The 21,004-nt window shown below is 39.8% G+C and overlaps 1 protein-coding gene across 2 annotated transcripts; it reads right to left on the bottom strand.

Moving 5' to 3' along the window:
• Nucleotides 1-3,128: 3,128 nt before the first annotated feature.
• LOC139730818 (AN1-type zinc finger protein 6-like) lies at nucleotides 3,129-20,664 on the bottom strand. Of its 2 annotated transcripts, none has more exons than XM_071641685.1 (5): nucleotides 20,584-20,664; nucleotides 7,360-7,591; nucleotides 6,191-6,352; nucleotides 4,853-5,158; nucleotides 3,129-3,897 (listed from the first exon to the last, which is right to left on the bottom strand). In XM_071641685.1, exons 3-5 carry the CDS (start codon nucleotides 6,342-6,344, stop codon nucleotides 3,749-3,751), a joined length of 609 nt encoding a protein of 202 aa, XP_071497786.1. In that variant the 5' UTR covers nucleotides 6,345-6,352; nucleotides 7,360-7,591; nucleotides 20,584-20,664; the 3' UTR covers nucleotides 3,129-3,748. The 2 variants fall into 2 exon arrangements, with proteins under 2 accessions (XP_071497786.1, XP_071497788.1); XM_071641687.1 differs by lacking the exon at nucleotides 20,584-20,664 and adding an exon at nucleotides 11,065-12,134.
• Between the last annotated feature and the right edge of the window lie 340 nt (nucleotides 20,665-21,004).

Below are 21,004 nucleotides of genomic sequence, written 5' to 3'. Positions count from 1 at the left end.
AATATTAACATGCAAAAAACATTTTCATCCTTTTGTTGTTATTGTTGCCACTGAATAATAGGTGATGTTTCTGTCTTTCATGTTTGATTGACATCAAGATTATTAAAAAATAAGCTAAAAGCACGCTGTCTTCAAACTTACATGGGTTTGCTGTTTGATACGATACATAGACAGGTTTTTCTATCATCACAACTCGGTCATCGATATCGGTCATCGATATGTATCATGCACATATCCCACAACTGCTGGAACTGGTGTGGTGAGATGAAATTGCGTGCATTGTCAATTAAATGTCGAAACATCAAAACATAAAACAATGGTGTCACAGCATTTGGCAACCTTTCATCATAATTCATGCCAGGGAGAGACAAACTTGAACACACAGTTACTCAAGCAAAGAGTTCTGAAATATGTGATACAAACTACTGTACTTATTATTATTGTAAATCAGCAAAGCGTCACATGAAGTAAGTTTGAGATCCAGTTTCTGATTGATAAGAATTTGGAGAGTGTGATACAGACTGATAAATGCTTCCAAGGGATTTAGTGAAGAAGAGTACAGAGTACCGAAATCGTACAACAATGTCTGTGATAGTTAAATACACACTTTATCAAAAACATTCCTTATGTGAGAGCATCTCAAACTAATCTGCAAATAAAACCTGATGGCCCTCACATGTGCTAGATGATGTTTGAATTTGTCTAATACCATTAATCATGCCGCTGCAGGTATGAAATATACAGCATCGGTAGTGCATGGGGTATGCACTAAATCTACATTACTTTAACAGCATGTGCAACCCCCATAAGCATTAACCCGGCTATTCTGCATATCTGACCACTACTACCAACAGATGCGTTTTGAGAGTTCTTCTAATTTTGCACTAAGATTTACCACCTTACATGTATGAAAGTTGGATGCAAATACTTAGCAGCGAATAAAGTACAAATAGAGGGGCCTTAACCTTTGTTTACGCACGTATGAATGTTTCAAAGCACATGCTATTCTATTTTTAAACAGAAGTTGTTTCGGCAGATATAATGGTTGGTCTGCTAGCTAAAAAATATCAATTCCTGCACTGCGGTACTTATGAGTGCCTGTACATTTGTCGATCTGTCAAACAATGCTTCTGCCATTTAGACTCCTTGCATGCTCACATCAATAACTTCTAAGAAAAGAACGAATCTTGGGGAGAAAAAAGTTAATACCCTGAGATTAATGAGTACATACCAGCAGAAAAATCCTGATCAACCAGCAAGGACATGAGATAGTGTTGTATATTGGTATTCTACGCCTTTAATCCATAGTAATCTGTTCCTGTACCACACCAACTTAAGATGCATGCATGTTCCACACCACAAAAGTGCCACCTGCATGATGCTGAGGTAACGAGGGTAAGTGGAGACCGCTCTCTTACCAGTAATACTCTTCCAACCCCCTCATTGAAAATGACATTGTTACTGTGTACATATTAGTAGGTTGCCCATAGTGAGTATGGTGATAAAGCTACAGAGAGCAGAAATTGGCGGAGAGACAGGCCGACACAGAGCAGCGTCAGACGCGATGACATCTTGGTGCTTCCCATGTGACTTTGTCACAGCTGATGTGAGGCACTCGACTGTGGACGATGCCAGGTCACACACTGCCACCTCCCTGCTTTTAGACGCTAACAGTCTATACATGGCGTGAGTTTGTGATGCCGACGGGTACAAAGTGCCGCTCCTGTATGATTTCTGACAATATTCGTGTCAGCACAACTCCAAGAGTAGTCAAATGCTAACTAATCCTGTTACATGTACCTGACACTGGCTAATCCAAAAATCTGCTCCTGTGATTCACCTCATATGAGCCGAGTAAACAAGAAAACACAATTGTTCAACTGGGGTGGTAGTACATCTGTCATTACTCATGCTGCTACGTGGAAAACGTATCTATACAAGCAATTCCTTTAGTTAATACTACTATAAATGGAACATTATAGAACATGGATTTTAGTGTGTGTGTATATAGAATATATATATATATATATATGTTTAAAAATTGTCAAATTAAAAAATAGAGGCATCTCACTTGACATTCTTCAAATCAGATGTCTTGAAAACATGCAAACACTTCAAAGTCAATCACAGGCCATCACATTACCATCAGCTTGTTTACTTCTCATCAATCTGACAAGCATTTCGAGATGGTACTTAGTCATACCGTACTGCTAACTGCGAAAGAAGAAGAGAATGTCTGCTGTCTAAAGGATTCCCTGTCACACGAGTCCACCTCTACCGGTTTCCATCGAGTCAGCAGCGCGATAATTTTGCAGCACTCTACGGATACACACAGATTTTTCTTTTAAAACTCACGCAGTAACCCTAGATACAAGAATTCTATAACTGTTTCTTTCAGAAATCACTCCATTCATGATTGGCATAATCCAAAATAATATTTGCACCAGCAGATTATAATGTGATAGAGTACAAAAGGAGAAATGATGATTGCTTCATGAAACAAAACACTTTCAGAGCTCATTTCCAAAAGATCTTTGCAGTTATTAAGGTAACAGTAGCCATTGTGGCAACAGCATGATTACACAGAGATCATTGGTCGTTTCTCGGCTGCTGCCAAGGTAAACACAATAGTTGCAAGTTGCAAATCTGCAGACACTTTCACGGCACAGGTCATGGGTGTCTGAAGCAGGACTCCGTGGACATTCCCACATTGTGCAGCTGGCGGGTGCTTCAATCTTGTTCAAACAAAATGTTTACAGTTCCGTCTACTGCGTGTAGCGTTCAATTGCAAGCTATTGCTGTTGGATGTACGAAGTTGTTGGGCTCAATTTTCCCATGAAATCCAGTACAGTGTAAACCGCCAAAAAGTGTGACCTGTCCAGAGAAGCTTCAGGTATATCAGACAAAAGCAATGCCCCAGAAACCTTTGGGATGGAGGCAGAATTTGACTGATCTTTTTTGATTGAAAACGAGTATGAGACAAGGGATCTCATAACAGCTAAATATTACAGGCATGAAATGGCGCTTCTACAAGCGATAGACTTTCACATGTTGAAACATAATATCAATGTATTTCAATTCATGATTGCATTTTTTTTTTCATCAAATACTGTGCGAGGTTTTGGGGGGGGGAAAGAGGTCTTTTGACTCTGAGGATATTAAGTCAAGTTCAACTTGAACACAAACAGGTCCATTTGGGCCATTTATTTTCAGGGCATACATCATACTATCACTCCAGAGAACATTTGGACATCCACTGGACTCCTGTGCCACAAATGTTCCTGAGCACAGGAAGCAGCAAAATGAATCAGAGGAGAGAGAGTGAGAAAAAAAAAGGGATTCCACAGTTTCTGCAGTTTCTGGGTTGTTTTTTTTTTTTAGAGGTTTTGCACATCAATACCGTTTTTATTACACAAGATCGAAAGTAGGAATTACAGCCTGGAAAATAATGCCTCCACCTCTGTGCAGGGTAGGAGGCAAAAAAAGAAAAACAAACTCTGCCATTACCAAATACAGATGATTCTTGATGATCTTTCAGGGAATCGGCGATGCACTTTTCATCTCCAATGTTCTTGTTGAGTCACTGCGCACTTGACACAAAGTTTATTCAGTTTTAAACACATACAGATATATCAAATCGCTTAATTCTGGTACTGGCAAATACCCTCCCACACAAGCTAACAGTAACGGGTACACCATCAAATACATGAATAAAATATCTATGATAAAAACTACTCTTCACCAGCGGCTACAGCTTCTGGATCTTTTCACCAACAACTACTGGATTATTTTTCCTAATTTCCTCTTGGCCGTGTGAGCGATAGTCGAAGGAGCAGTCATGTTTGTCTGAGTAACGATGTATACTGCAATACAGGCCACCACATCGGCATTCAAAACCTGGAAGGATGGGAAATGAAACAGAATGTCACAACATGCACCATGTCAGACTATCAACACTGCAAATCACATAGGAACTAAGTACCTCATGTAAAACTGATACTTGGCACAGCCATGTTAATTTCTTTATCAATGATTACAATAAAGAATCACATTTACCAGATAGTTTTGTTTTTAAAGGGGAAGAATGGTAGATCTTGATGAACTCAAAGAACAAGAATAATCATGCATACTGAGCAGGACCAAATCAATAATAGTACCCTAGCACTAGCTAACCTTAACCCTTGGTTAAGGGGGGGGGGGGATTGCTTAGAAATCTGTCAAACCAAAATCATACCTGCCAACCCTAAGACTTAATAAATCTGAACAAACAAAGAAAATTATTCAAAAATCTGAACTTTCATAAATTTCATATATTTCACTATTAACAGATATTTCCCAAAAAAAAACCCAATAATCAGAACACACTGAAATTAATGTATTTTCTTTCAGTGCGAAAATCTGAATTTTCAGATTAAAACTGAACAGTTGGCAGGTATGCAAAATGGCCCCACATGCCTGCTTTTGACAGAAAGGAAACACTTGTGCCTGCATATCCAGCATTCAATATTTTGTACACTGTCACAACATATGTCAAGTATGAGCACATTACAAACCATGAATAATAGCAGCTTTGAGGGGCATCAAATACTGTATGCATCTATACACTTGTTCAGTTTGGGTGCTTTTTTTATGTTCATGTCTTTTTTCAGCTCTAACTAGAGGGCTCCAGTATACCTTACACAAGTTGATTTATGCACTGACATTGCAATGCATCACTTATTGCATAATTCATTGAATCATCTTTCTTCTTATCCTGGAAGCCCAACAGTTATGGCCGACAAAAGTTACAAGATTTTTCAACGGAAAAGGTCTGTAATCTCCAGGTTATGAAAAACAAAAGCATGTGACTTACCAGTAAGGCCAACCTTCTTGCGGCAAGTGTGACATCTATTCCTCTTCTTCTTCCCTTTTTCGCTGCCGTCGCTCGAATCTTGTGAGTCTGATACTGTGGGTGAGGCCCCGCCCTGAGCTTGCGTGTCTGACTTTGCGGGTGAATTGCATTCCTCCTCCGCCGGCGCCTCGACGCGTTCGTTCGCCGCCGCGGTGGAAGTGACAGTTGTGGCTGAGGTGGCAGTCGTTGCAGCGGTGAGGGAGGCGTCTGGCGTGATGGTATTGGGCGTTTGTGTGGCTGAGTTAGAACTGGTTGTGTTACTTGATGCTGCAAAGATGGAAATGGCAACAGTCACACATCACGGCATGAGCGTATTATGGCACTCAATGATGCCTTCCACTCATGCACTCTATCAGGAATTCTGCAATGCACATCATTTAATTCATTAACTCCCACAAACCACATTTCTGTGCTTTGGTACTGTATATTTAGTATAATTCATTTTCAGTGTGTCGTAAAAAATTGACTTTCTTTAGAGCCCTCTTCTGTTCTCGCTTTGGTCACAGAGTTTTCAAAAGCCTTGTAAGTGCTAGATTTATGACCAATTCTTGAATTCAATAGCACCTTACAGGATTCCAAACTTACCATTTCTAAATGGTGCAGATTTAATGAATCTACCGACTTACTTCTATCCATCTTTCTCCAACATATAGGATACAGCATGAAATTAGGAGCCAATCTGATCACAAGATGAAATTTCAGTGGCAAAACTCTCCCAGGACTGGAAACATGTATTGTGGAAAGAAACTTTGAAGGATCTGAATACTACTGCTATGTTGAAAGCTGAGTATTACACTAGGGTTTCCTAACTTATACAAGAGATTCTATTTCAGTCTTCTTCGCATGGAAAAGAGGTACACAGTGAGAGAATCAGATTTGTTTACGTCCTTGGGCTATACATGTCCATGTGTTCAGGGAAGAGAGAGAGTGAGAAAAAAAAAGTAGCAAGTTCTCATACACATGTATGTACAGTACACAAATCTACCAACATACAGACACATGGAAACATTGTTTATCAATAACGAATCAAAGGATTTAACTCAAATAAACCACTGAATTACATTCATAACAAATTCATATTTGACATTTCTAGTATAGTGATCTAAAAATGATGGGTACCGAAAGACCTTGCGACAGTGGGGAAAATGGGAACACATATGATTGACACGATAATAATAATAATAATATATCAATTTATAAAGCGCAAAACCTATAAACATACATATTCTGCGCTGCAAAAGCTTCTGATGTACTTGATGGTAATAAACAGTTAAACGATCAAGGAACACAAAATCTCACCTAGAGATTGAACTGGGGAGTTCTGTTTTTTCCTCATGTAGTCCTTATAGCATTTGGAGCACATTCCTTCCGTCGCTGCACTGCCATAAAAACCACACCCGTTCCGGCATAGATTGCCCTGCATCTCTTTGCTACCATTACTGCTATCCATCATAACCGGGTCTGCATTTGTGTGGGAAATGTCAACAACAAAGAAGAAAAAAAAAAATCACATAAAGGTCATGCCAGGGTCATCACACATACGCACAAAATTGCACACCAATGCAGGTAACAATAAATAAGCAAACCATACATCAAAAACTTAGTGATGACCACCTGGATCATTGCACATTTGAACCGAGTCATATAGTCCACATAAAATATCATTGGAGCCACACACATTTGATAAAGAGTAAGCAATCAGGATTTGCCTCCGAGCATGTCCTACCCATATCAACCAAACCTTGATGTCTAACAAGTAAAAACTACTGAAAAGTAATGGCACCTGCAAATCATTCTGATCAAACAAAAGAAGAAAAATATTTCAGTGTCTATGAACACTCTGTAATCGCATACAGCTCCATAAAGTCGAGCAGATATTTTGCTTCTCACAAAACAAAACAACAACAAAAAAATGTTTCCAAAGCCTAATGTGTACCTCGTTGAATGGATCATTTCATCTATCACCTCATGAAATATTCTGTCCATTGCACTCATAAACATCCATTATTTGTATACCAAGATAAAATTATTCCTAAATTTGAATACAAAAGTAGAAGGAAGCACTGTCTCTTACTGATACTCAGTAATTCCATTTGCTGTCTACATACAAAAGGTTCTCTAATATCCTGGGGAAAATGTGACTACAATTGTAAATGGAACAAGTTTACATGTGTGGGCACACATACACATTACGTGTCACAGATGGCTACGACTGCAGAGAAAGGACTCATTGATCAAGGGGGTGGAATTTTCATTCAGTACAAAAACTACAGAGGGAGAAAAATGAAGAATTACATAATTTGTATTTAATCCTATATCAAGATTTACTTTGAATGAAAACCTACATACATGTATGCTGCATGAAATTACATGTTTTGTTACAAACTTCATGCTGTTTATAAGGATGTATGTAATCACTGATGATTAAATGACACTCAGAATGGAAATACTGTCACTGGAATACTTGCCTGTTTTCTTTGGTGACTGCCTGGCTTGATAAGATGTTGGCTCTGACTGGGTTGTCAATCGGCAAATGCACTGGAGAGCTTTCTTTCTTTCTAGAACAACATGAATGATTGTAGCCAGAAGTAGGAACCTGTCCCAAAACTTGTTCTTGTGGCCTTCAACTTACAATGTCCTCTACTGCATTACTTGATCAATTTTTCTTTCTGCCAGACAGTTCCTCTTCTGGTTGTGTTCCTGCACATCGACATAAGAAAAGACATGAGAGGGGGAGGGTTAACACAGATTCATGGACTACAACTTGAAATGCACACATGCTGTGATATCTAACAGCCATGAAATTTTGTGGTAAAATTATGATATGAGAATACAACACCAAACGACATGATGTACTGTAATTGTGACTTCTGGGACTTAGTGTACATACGAATGTAGGTCGAATGAAACAATGAAGGTTGTAACAATATTCTATTTTCTCTCAACACAAAACATGATACTTGCATGCACATTCAAGATGTGCAGAAGCTAAGCAGCCTGTCAGATATGCAGTCACTATGGCTGCAGCAGCGTATGATGTCAACGTACTGTAGCATTTGCTGCCAGTAAGTATTATTACAGGTATGTGAGTAATATTTAGTCAGCTCTGAAAATGACATTTAAATTGTATTACTGATCTAATATCCAGCTGAGTTTGAAGGCCACATTCCATGCCATTGTCAAGGATATCACTATTGTCAGTGAACTACCGGTACTGCCTGCTATCAGCGCAGGTGACCATGGTAGAAGACAATGCATACAGCACTAGACTGTAAACTCCTAGTTGAAGGTTGTCTGGAACCAAAATTAAAGCAGGCCAATGCATAGAGCGTACATGACCACAAATTACTACAGACTTGGTCAACATGGATAGACACTTAAGACACTGTAGCTCTCAATGATACTCAAATGGTTCACAGATCTCATGCTGGATGTGTATAATACACTCTACAGTTCTAATGTACAGCCTTTGAATCCAACCCAATATCTTAAATTACATTGATACATGACACAACAGTACCATGTACCTGTACAGTGTACACGTACATTACAACTACATGTACAGTCCTGTACAGCTGTAGGCATACAGCTTGTACAACTCGTCACTGCTGTCTCAGTGCCTTCCACAGCACTGCACATCTATCACTAGATGAAAATCTGGAACCTTGGTCCTGATAACCTTCAGTAACCTTCATCTGCTCCTACACTTGTATGCTGGGCAAATATTTCATATATTTGTATATGACATGAAAACCGTTTACATTCTAATATTCTACTGCATAGAAATCTGCACCGGTTTTTCAAGAAAGATAGCCAATGAGTACAGTGCAGGGAATAATTTTCCAACTCAAATCTGATTAGCAATTTCAGCTGATGAACAATATTTCAGGTGGTATCCTGAACATGTACATTTCTATGGAAGACAACTGCTTCACAAAAGATAGTTTGTGTACCGGTGGTGTAAAAATGCATGCAAACTGCAATGCGATACCAGGAAAATTATTCCCTGCAGTGTGTGAGTTTGGATTCAATTACAGCACACCATTTGTGCAACTTTTAATCTTGCAGAAATATAAACTCTAATATGCTCACTTACATACATTTGTACACAATGTATGTACTGCATCTTTTAATTTGTACATGACGGGGGGTCAACTATAAAGGAAGTACAGAATCATTCCGTTGCCAAGATGGTTCTGACTCATATCCAACCTGGGCAGACCATTCACATGTTGTGCAAGCTGAAAACAGAACACCAGGGTGATTGATGTACTGGTACATCACATGTACATGTGGACATCTTCATGTACAGTACGTGTAGTATGTTATCTGTGTATTGACATAAATATGGCATGACATACAGTGTATGTAGTCAGACATGACAAACCACTGTTTCAAGCCTAATACAGTGAGATTCCTCTTTCTTCTTCTACTCTACCCTTTTCCCCCTTTACGCTACAGGAGTTTTGCATCATGTCAACAGTTTGGAGCAAAGTCTATTGAGTACTCAAGAGAGAACAACAGAAATGAGTCTACAGGTTTGTATAAAGCATTGTTAGACTTTGGTCAGAGTGTTTGGCATCATAATGCTAATATCACCTGACTCATTTAGTTCTTGTTGAAATGCTCCCCCACTGCCCTCTTCCATGGTACTGCATCACATTTAATAACCTTGTTTTTCACATGGTTGCTAAGTAAGAGTCTCAAAAACAAAAGGGTATGAATGCATGGGAAGCAACAATCAGTCCTGATATACAAAACATATACTGTACATGTATAACAATTCACATGCCGTACCAATGGTACTGCTAGAACAGCCCCATGCCTGACGTGTACAATGCACAGAATATATTATACATTGCACATGTCAGTCAAAAACAAACATGATACTAGTATACAGAAAGATTACAGCATTGGTCTCCTGCTGAAAATACAAGTTCTGTGCATTGTAGTTTGTGCATTTATACCCTGAACAAAACAAAAGCATTGAATCCTCAATCCAGAACGTACAACTTGTACATGTACATATATACGTATGTGCAATGTATGAGAACTTCCTTATGGGATGTAGTGTACATTTGTAGCAAAGGCTTTCTTTGTTAATTCATTCTTTGTCACCTTCAACTGGCTTTTTAATGTTCACAATGTCTTCCATACTCCAATGCACAAACATACGTACTGTACACTCTACTGTACAAGTTAGTCACATTAAAGGCATAATTTACCATTTGCAGATGAAACAAAGACCCAGCATTAGTGCTTTAAAAAAGTTCTACAATGTGAGTTACGGATAGAAATAACCAATGTCAAAATTTGAACAAGTACAATGTATATACAATAATCGATGTGAATTATTGTTAAATATACAAAATGGGAACAATAGTTATAATAAAAATGTTTCCAGACTAAACCGTCTACAGTTACGGTTTAATAAGAAAAATAGTGATATCTCCTTATATTTTAGGCTTTATTGCAAAAATTTTATATGGCAGGATGTTTTGTGATACAACTGACCTACACTGTATATACAACGTATACATGCATCATAAGTGATATCTTGAACATCTTAAATCACTGCTCCCAAAGGGTAAACAGGACCTATTAAACTACTTTTAATACTCACTAGTACTACTTACATCACATCAAACAGGCCACGTTACTATATCCTACACATACCGGCATTTGTAGACCTTTGCCAAATGCAAACACGTGTACCAGTAATGAAACTAAACTACAAGTGCAGCATAGGCAAGTACAGTACAGTGTATACCTGGTTTTACATACATCACAGATACTTGTGTAGGGATGTACAGTTGTACATGTACACTGTACATGTACTGTGCATATATACTCAATACACACACGGTTCAGTCACTCATATGGAATGTGTGGTCCAATGAGACCATACACATCCCCTACATGTACAGGCTGTATGGCAAATACTCGTACAATCTTCCTGTAAAATGAAACCACATTGGCACATACAGTGTGTATCCATCACAGCGATCAGAAACCCTCCCATAGCAAAAGGGAATTCCCTACACTCACCAAATGTATGGAGTTACACAATGAGATCACCGCATCGATTAGCACTTCCCCAAAAACTGTCAGCTTCAGCTGTTACTGAGTAACATAGCAATGGCACACATACACACATCAAGGGGCTAACTCACTTCCTCTGGACACTTCAGGCGATTCCGCTCCGAAAAAGCTGGGAAGAAGTGTCACCGTGTAGCTTCCCTAATGCTGGCAGCAACTGTTGACAGTTTCCACCTCACTCTGCCAGAATGGTCTCGAAGGCAGGGGATTCTTACACCCCAGCCACACTGCATATTCAATAGACATAAGAATACCTTTGATACACATCCCCCTTTTTGTGCCAGGATGCTCGGAAAGCCAGTAGTAACAAAGGGCTGAGGGACAGTGCCATGGAAGCGTGAAGCACAGGCAGTGTATAGTAGGAAGTGTGTCATTAATGTGTGCTGCTATAACAATGGCAGGATTTACTGCTTCCTTTACGTTACTACTGTAGGATAATAAAACAAGATTTCTTTTGTGTCCATTGGTGATTTGCTGTCCATAAAGTGCAGCAGTATGTTTTTGTTCACAGTGAACTAAGCTAACCCAGAAAACAGAGGAAATAGTGTACAAGATATTCCTTTGAAATTACTACATGTACTGTACATACAAAATTAACAACATTCACATTTGTCTGTCACTGGTGTAATGCTTGATTATATATGGACGTTGACACAAGTTCAGATTTTCATCACCTACACTTTTGTACATCGCGTATTTTCCTGTACAAAGTATCTCTTGACTTTTCCTCAAACAAATACATGTACATGTACATACTACAAAACTGCACTAGCACAACAGGGTTTGGATTGACAAGCACATTGTCGCATTAACTTCAAAGAAGGACTTCCAATGATTCCACCATAACTCCCTCTCTCACTCTAAAAACTGTGTTGTGACATCATGAACCTGTATTCAAAAGATGTCATGATATTCCCTATTATACAATATGATCTTGAATCAAGATGACAGCAGAATATCGATTTCCATGAGGTAATTGATCTAAAACAAATAAGCAGCATAACATCGTGTGGCATCACTCCACAATGGTACATGTACATGTACTCCAATATACATTGTACTAGGCTCCACATACATTGTAGAGGTTGAGCTGGAAAGACTTCAAGGAAGAAAAGCACCAGGATTTCCTTATTTGCTCCGAGTTCAAGTGCACTATCAAGATGATTGAATTGAAAATGCCAAAATCGAGAACAATAACATCATTTTACCCTGTGGCTCTGGATATGTTAACTCTTGTGGTGTTGACAGTGCTCAGTGAGCATAGTGCAACATACACCTTAGCTCTGATAACACACTGTAATAAAACTACAGGTAGAGGCTACATGTCCACTACTAAGTACGGCAAAGAAAATTCTACCTTCATCATATGCGATGTCATATTACATCATGCTATACAAAATGTATGTACCGGAGTTGTACAGAGATGCCAAGTTCAAAAAACTTTTATGAGTGAGATTTTTATGACTCGGCGTCTCGGCGCTCGCGCGCATGCGCACGCGAATGAGGAGGGTGTCCCCCTCCCATGGTAGGGAGCTTTTTTAAATCATTAGCTCTTAATAATGCGATCTGGTGCATACTTAAGTGACTATTTTTTACTAATTTTGAAAGGCAAAAGGGAAATATACCTTCAATTCTCGCTATCGCCAATGACGTAAAAAGTACCCGGATGTTCATTTAAGCGTCATTTACGGTGCATTATGGGATAGCCCGGTAGCAAAGTCACTTCTGTTCGTACGCGCGTGATACGTGACTAATGCTATTTACACACACAACCGACTGTATTCTACGTGTACTTCCGGTTTTCTCGACTTGAATTACAGCTTTAATATGATTTGAAATTTCTCCAATCTTAAGAAATTGCTGTTAATACGACTATTGGTTGTTGCTGCGAAGCTGCCATGTGTTGTTCGCACGACAATAAATGAAAAGAATCTGCAGAAATAGGACCCTTACTGGCATGCGAGACGTGACGTGGCCGCGTGGGTGAAGTTTGCGGGTGACTCCACAGCGCAGTACGTGCACGCGCGACTTACTAGTAGTGGTAGCATTATAGTAGCACTAGGTAGTAGGCCTAGTGCCTACGTACATTGTACGTACTTACTTGGAAGAAATTGCTTCGGAGACAGGATAAGTTCGAGATCACTGTTCGTTCCCGATTGTGTTCGTGACATTTCGACAGAGAACAAATAAAAAAAAAGATGGGCATTCCGTGACGATATACTGTATATCCAGGTGGGTGAATATTTTCCAGCATATTTTCAGCGTATGCAGAGATGACTGATCTTTGATGTGCACATCGATCGCATGATCAAGCAGTACGCCGTACCGGTATGTGTTATGTAATTAGCTTATGCGCTGCGTGCAGTGGTGCATGTTGACCGAAAGATCGGTCTTTATCTGTTCGTCGGGGAATGTTCCGCGAAGACTGCGTCTGGCTTCACCGATCCCCTCCGTCTACGGAGGACAGCGTTAATGGCAAAATATAAAAGAGTCCTCCGGACAGACGGATCTTTCTGTCTATGGTGCATGCTAATCAGAAGAAGAAGGCCGGCCGCCGGCGGGGACTACAGTGTACGAGTATGACAGGCCTGGCCACTCGGTGGCTCGGGCGGTACAGCGGCCTAGCTATTGGCCCACTGTACTAGTATCCGTGGTCGGCGCTGCGCTATAGGTAAGGTACACGTACGCGCACGCTAGCGTTGTGCAAATTATGCCCCGCGCCGGAAGTGCCCTTGCTACCAAGTGCCCTAAATCTTGACGAAAAAGCCACATCCGGGTACTTTTTACGTCATTGGCGATAGCGAGAATTGCAACTATCACTCGAATCCTTTGAGCTATGCTCCTTATTTTTGGCCCAAATTGCAGACTTCACCAGATGCGTGAGAAAAATGGGTGCCATGCGTGAGATCGTGAGACAGACCCTAAATGCTTGAGTCTCACGCAGAATGCATGAGACTTGGTAGCTCTGGTTGTATGATGTACACATTATGTAGGAACCATGGTATTGTACAATACCCGTACATGCAGGCACCAGCCAATTACAAAAAGTACCACTTATGTAGTGTACTGTATCTGGATACCTGGTACACACAACATTGTAGTACCAAGAGCTTCAAGTGAAGCTCCTTGGTAGTACACATCTTGTAGGCATACAATATGTGTAGCTGACCCTGACAATAACTAGTGACTCACCATGAGCATAATATAGAACAGCTCACAAGCATCATTAAGTGGAAACCGGTTTCAAAGGCTGTTCTGAAAGGTCTGCTATACAGCTGTAGCTACCCACCCACTCCCGGAGGTCTAACCATGACCACACATTAAAGACAAGTTCACCTTCATAGACATGTGGGTTGAGTGAATGCAGCAATATTCGTAAAACACATCAGTGAGAGTTTCAGGAAAATTGGACAATCCGTTCAAAAGTTATGAATTTTTGAAGTTTCTGCTCAGTCACGGCTGAATGAAAAGACTAGTAAGCTTGTGATGTCACATGAGTACAACGACATAAAGAAAGAATAAAGAAAATTCAACATATTTCCATTTTTCTTGCATAACAAAAGAACACTCGACTTCTCTCTTTCAGAAGGCAGGGGGAATAATATTACCCTTAACATACGTCAGTAGCAAGTCAGAGAAATGTGCACTTTATTCAAAAAGTAAAGTTTTGTGAAATTCTTTTTATTTTCCTTATATAGTTGTACGCATGTGACATCATACACTGTAGTAGTCTTCTCATCTAGTAGTGAATGCGCAGATACTTAAAATATTCATAACTTTTGAATGGATTGTCCGATTTTCCTCAAACTTTCACTGATGTGTTCTACTAATATTGGTGCATTCTCTCAATCTTAATGTATATGAAGATGGACTTGTCCTTTAAACACAGCATACAAAATGTTACATTCAGTTTTGTTTTTAACGTTGCACATGTACATGTAGTAAAGGTTGCAAAGCAGTGCACTAACTTGATGCCAAATGTTTCGCTATTTCAAGACAAGTAAATTCACAAAACACCAAGCTTGAGTCAGAAAGAATTATTACGGTATTTCAATATTCATGCTGTTGGTATCTGTTACAATCACTTCTTCACATCGCGCATGTGGAGGGAAAAGGGCTTGCTACTTGATTTTATCTTCTTCCACTCACAAAGACACTGTTTGTGATTGGTCCGAAAAGCAGGAAAGCCAAGCCAGCCAAAATTCTGTCAAACTTACAAGATTGAGTCACAGTGTGCAGAGAGGCCTATAAGTGTGCATTAATTCAAACTCTACAAGTACAGCTACAATGTAGATCAGGGATTGATGAAACCCAGGAACGAAACTGATTTCAAGGATGATTTGAAAATAGCACATCTTTACAAGTCATACAGTCTGCTTGTTCCAACATTTTGGCTTTTGAACAAGGACTCCAAGCTGGTAATATGTTCGAGTCCTGCAGATTCAGGAAGTCACAAGTTTATCTTTCTACCCAGCTGTATATGTACCTTTGTAAGTACATGTACATGTACCAGCAGGAATGTCAAAGCTTTTTGTAAAATGAATTTTGAACTACAACAGCCATGTGGGATCTACAATGTAGAACTTGATGGACTATTAGATGTTTTTATATTTCAAACATATTTCATATAATATTTCAAATGACACTTTAAGTACATTTCTGGCAATTCAAATTTAGAGTGTTTATTTGACAGTTGCAGCATGCTTGTACAGAGAAAGTACTGTGCATGTACACTTGTACAATGGTCAATGTACATTATGCTCAACATTCCCATGATATACATACACTGTAAATGGAAAATACCACACAGATAGTAAAATGAACAGACCCTGTAAGACAAGCAAGCAATACTGAGAGCTGGGATTTTGCTACTGAGCTTTGTGAAACAGCGGCAATATAATTAGGGGAAGTCTACCATGAAAATAAGTTTATGTGAATAGAAACAGACCAAAAAAAAAAAAAAAAAAAGGAACAGGACAGTGAAAATTTGAGCAAATTCTAATCAGCCAAGCACAAATTGACAACTCCTTGATGTACAGTGTACACTGTATCATGTGAGCTCACCTTCCATGTGCCCTGTGCATAAAAGTACATATGCAATCTCTCCCTCTCTCTAATTGTTGATGACAGAAAAGATATTTTGCATGCAGAGGTTGTATAGAAACATATTTATGATGATTGTACACTGTAAGGTTGTAGGTGCATGTACAATGTACAACTCGACGAGAAAATGAAAAATTTTCATTTTATAGTACAGAGCAATGGGAGATGAGGTTGCATTTGATATCAGAGAATTGCCAATTTGTGTTTGATTTGTCACAACTTCAAAAAAGGAAAGAAAGAAAGAAAATCATAAATTTCTCAGCTTTGATCAGGATTTCCTCAAACTTTTGATGTCCTGTTCATCTAAGTTACCTGAAATTCTATTCACAAAAGCTAATTTTCAGGGTTGACTCCCCCCTTTAATGGAGAACTTGTGGCCAGCCAGACTCTCAAAAGAGCCTGTACAAAAAGTCTGCATGTACAGTGTAGACACACCACACCCTGTATGTCATCCCATGAAGCCTGCTACTTGAGAGTATGATTAACTATGAAAACAAAGTCATCTTTTCTTGGTTTATTGGTGATCTTACATAACATACATTGTACAAACATGATACTTTAAATAAACTGTCAAGTTCAAATACAATTTTGTACTTGTAGACAATATTAACTTGTTTCAGAAAAAAAAAAGTATGCCCTTGTAATTCAGAATTGATTCACGAGTTGTGGCATAATTAGTTGGCAATGTCCTCAATAGAGCATCACAGTTTCAATACATTTTTCATAGCAACTTCACACCCACAGTACACTTGCACTTTTAGTTGCAGTACATATTATACGAATAATTTATGAGTTGTGAGTGCATAGGGCACGAATATCGCACGAGGCGCGAGATGAGCCACTGGTCTATTCAACAAGGCGCGTAGCGCCGCGTTGAATAGACCAGTGGCGAATCTCGCGCCGAGTGCGGTATTACGTGCCCCAATGCACGAACAAAATCATAAATTATTCGTTTTATACAACACCTTGTCCACAATCACAGTACTAAATTAGTGACCGCCAACTCAGGAAGGCCCAAAAATAAATGTAACAATCAGGCAGAGAATTGTAAACCACCCTGTGTACTGCTTTCAAACACTCGTCATGATTCGACCACACAGTCACAGGAATCACAAACTCCGCAGGGTCTATACCCATTATACGCTTACGTTAGATCGAGTTAGGCCTGACTGTTAGGCCGATCTGAGATGTCGGTAGATCTAGTAGTAGGCCTAGGTCTAGACTTTGTCTATTTCCGAAAATGATTTTGTATAAAAACACAGAAAAGTCATCAAATTACGGTTTCTCAACTTGAAATGAAGTCTAGATTTTGGGATCGCTGTGGTCCACGTAGCAGATCAGAGTCAAAAGTAAAAACACAGCAGTAGGTGTAGGGTCGCGATACATGCAACTAGCTAGGTAAAGTAGCTGCGCGTACACGTTAACGTTGCAACATGCAGTACTCCGCCGCGCCTGGTATGTGAGACTTACCGGCAGCGCATCAGCGCAGCCGGCCATCACGTACAATGTACACAATGTAGTTTGCTGGAGCTTTGCTACGGGTGGGTGTGAGCCACAGAACTCAGCTCTGTGAGCGGCCATGCATTAGTAGCCCCCCGCGAAGCCGTGCTATAGTACCTTCGAGCCATGCAATAGGCCCATGCCAGGGGCCTATTGTATGGCTGTCACTCTCAATGAGTTTGATAGGTATTTTCTATTGAATGTCATGTGACATGTTCTTGGCCAATCACAATTCGACATCATTCTGAGGTGTTGTATAAATACTTACTCATATACATGGTTAGAATTAAAAATCATACAAAACACCCATTGGAAACGAAGCCGTCAATGCAATATTTTTGTGATTTAGTGATCGTCTTTTGTTACAATGTCATAAGATTATCACTGCTGAATAATCAATCATAACAAGAGCATATTTTTGGATATCACATAAAGAAAACATAATGATGCCATTTTAATGATCTCCTCATGTGGCTTTCTTAAATTTACAAGCCTGCCATTACTCTTTCTTATCTTTCAATCAGTTCTGACATTGAAACATTCTGATTCCTCTGCCAAATTTACAAATAAAATATCCGAGATTCAATCCAAGTGCATTTTAACATGAAAGTCCATGGAAGCATACTAAGTTGTCCCAAAGTACAAAAACAAAAACAAAATGTAACTTGACCATATCTGACTTGGTTGAATCATTTCATAAGACAAATTATCATATTTTATAGTGCTGCACACAGTCAGATGCATTTTACATCCATGGACCATGTTAAACCCCTTTCAGTAACTCTCTTGGCTCCGGCCAGGCCCGAGCTAGGTCCTAAAATCTTGAGTTTATGCATGGGTCGAGCCAAAGTGGCCCGCGCAAGGCTCGGGCTATTTTGGCACTGCTGTAAGCTAGCACCAGGCACGGGCCTAGTGCTGATTTAACAGTTTACAGATGATAGCAGCGCCAGGCTCGGGCAAAAATTCCTTGCACGGTCAAAGATCGCAATCACCTGGCTGTGACTCCGCCACAGCGCGCATTCATGATTCAGTTACCATGGTAGTTATCCCCTTCTCGTGGCCGAGTTCGTGAATGGGTAATCATAAAAGTGGCACGGCCGCACGGCTCTGCTATATAGTTAAATTCTACTGAACAAAATTTTTACTGCCTGGCGCAAGCCAATTTAGCACGGGCCAGGCCAGGAGCAGGCCAAAAATGCATGAGTTACTGCAAATGCCGGAGAATGCCATAGTCGGTTCTTGGGCCTTGCCTCTTTCTACTTTACATCAATGACTTGCCTGATGGTCTCGCGTCAAAGGTTCGCCTTTTTGCCGATGATGCAATTTCTTACATGACCATCGACAATCAACATCATACGCAAAATCTTCAAGAGGACCTAAACAAAATTGGTGACTGGGCGAAAAAATGGATGATGGATTTGAACACAGATAAGTGTAAGGTTTTGACAATATCCAGGAAAAGAAGTAAGGTACAACACGTGTATCATCTAAATAACGCCCCTCTTGAATCTGTTGAATCCGTGAAGTACTTGGGTGTAACCATCACTTCTGATTTGAAGTGGACCCAACACATTAACAATACTGTCAATAAAGCCAATAACGTGCTTGCATTTCTAAAACGCAATCTTCGCATAAAATCTGATGTTAAAGCCACAGCTTACAAAACGTTGGTTCAACCAATTGTTGAGTATGCTTCCACAGTTTGGGACCCATCTACCAAGAACCTAACTAATCCACCAAGTGGAAATGGTCCAGAGAAGAGCTGCGCGATTCACTTTAAATCGCTACCATAACACCTCGAGTGTCACCAAAATGCTACAAGAACTTAATTGGACCACTCTGGAACAGCGCAGAGAAAATGACAGGCTAATTATGATGTACAAAATACACAATAATCTCACTCCTCTTTCAGCACAGGACTATATCATCAAACAGGCTACTCAGTTAACGAGAGCCTCGCAACCACACTCCTACCAGGTACCATATTCGAGAACTGAATCGCATCGCCATTCGTTCTTCCCAAGAACTGTAAGGAACTGGAATTCCCTGTCGTCAGAAATTGTTTCAGCGCCATCTGTGGGATCATTTCGAAACCGTCTAACGGTTGATCACAGTGGCTAGTATTTTCGTCAAATTTTCTATGTGCTTGTAAATATCTGTAAATAAATTGTATTATAATGTAAATAGCACCAGTCTGCAAGAATCTTCAGTCTATTGAAGGAGGCAGACTTAATCAGAAGAAGAAGAAGTCCCACATGTATGGTAGCCCTATTGGGCGGTCGATGAGTTGTAGGTCCAACCCTACACAGGAGATTTGGAGGACTTTTAGAGACTATATTAGAAAGTGAGGCCTGCCGGTGTACCACAACAAAAAGAGTGTTCAATAACCCTGCCAATCCGACCAGAAGTTTTGTATTTCAAAACTGCAGCGTAGCCTAACCAAGCCAAGCTGAGCTAGTATCATCAGAGCGCTAGCTAGCCAAGCTTAGCCTCTCACTACTCAGCTAGGCGCTAGCTTAGCTGAGTCACGTAGTGTAGCTCCATGAAATCGCCATGTCTATCACACACACAATCAAGCCAACCTACGGGCTACGGGAGTATCACACTGTCACTGGTACACTGTAGGGAGGGAGGGAATACCCTCTCAATTTCCACATAAAGATGCTGTACTGAGAATGTTTGCACCCTGTAAAACACAAAAAACAACGCGAATTTCAATAACACAAATATTAATTGTTGTTGAGACGGGTATGGGACAAACTATTGTCTTCTACTGTCTTCAGTCCGAGGTATTTCTAGTGATTTTGCATACAATAATATTGTGAAACATGGCGTCCAAAACGCTGTGTCAGAAGTTCAGAACCACACCAAACAAAATAAAACCCTTATAATAACATCAAATTATCACAAATACACACTGTAACACGGTGAAAATGGTAGGATAATGTCTTATCTAGATATTACATTATTAAAAAATGCAAAATACGAACCGGTTATGACAGGGAAAAGTCCAATATTCACCAGTTTCCGTCTCTTCCTATGTGGAGATATGTTGTGTTGACCGTATTTACTATTATCATAATAGCGAGACACGTAATACCATATGACTGCCAAGCTGCGCTCTCATTGGTTACTATGTGATGATGCAGAAAATCTTTGTGACGTCATGTTTAAACTCCTGTCCGATGATTCAAAGAAACGACGCTTATTCATGCTTGGATCACATTGAAAAGTGAGTGACTCCCCACGAGTGCGTGAGGGTATGTCAGGGAACATTACAATACAAGGACGAAGAGTCAAGAATAAACATTGACAGACTGAAAAAAAAGTCTTCTTTCTGAATTTTCTGATCTGATTATGTCAGCTGTCGGTTGACGAATAGACATGAGAAATCGAGGACATGGAGGAGGA

The sequence above is a fragment of the Diadema antillarum genome, unplaced genomic scaffold, assembly GCF_040938485.1.
Source record: "Diadema antillarum isolate AM-2024a unplaced genomic scaffold, OU_Dant_1.0 seq00000338_RagTag, whole genome shotgun sequence".
NCBI classification, from domain to species: Eukaryota; Metazoa; Echinodermata; class Echinoidea; order Diadematoida; family Diadematidae; genus Diadema; species Diadema antillarum.
This window is presented reverse-complemented; position numbering and strand designations above follow the sequence as displayed.

Excerpts from the sequence above, each read along its gene's own strand:
- LOC139730818 (XM_071641685.1), bottom strand. The coding sequence starts at position 6,344 with ATGATGGATAGCAGTAATGGTAGCAAAGAGATGCAGGGCAATCTATGC. Across the intron at positions 5,159-6,190 it reads CTCCCCAGTTCAATCTCTAG|CATCAAGTAACACAACCAGT; the intron begins GTGAGATTTTGT and ends CCATCTTTGCAG. Across the intron at positions 3,898-4,852 it reads CAAGAAGGTTGGCCTTACTG|GTTTTGAATGCCGATGTGGT; the intron begins GTAAGTCACATG and ends CCATCCTTCCAG.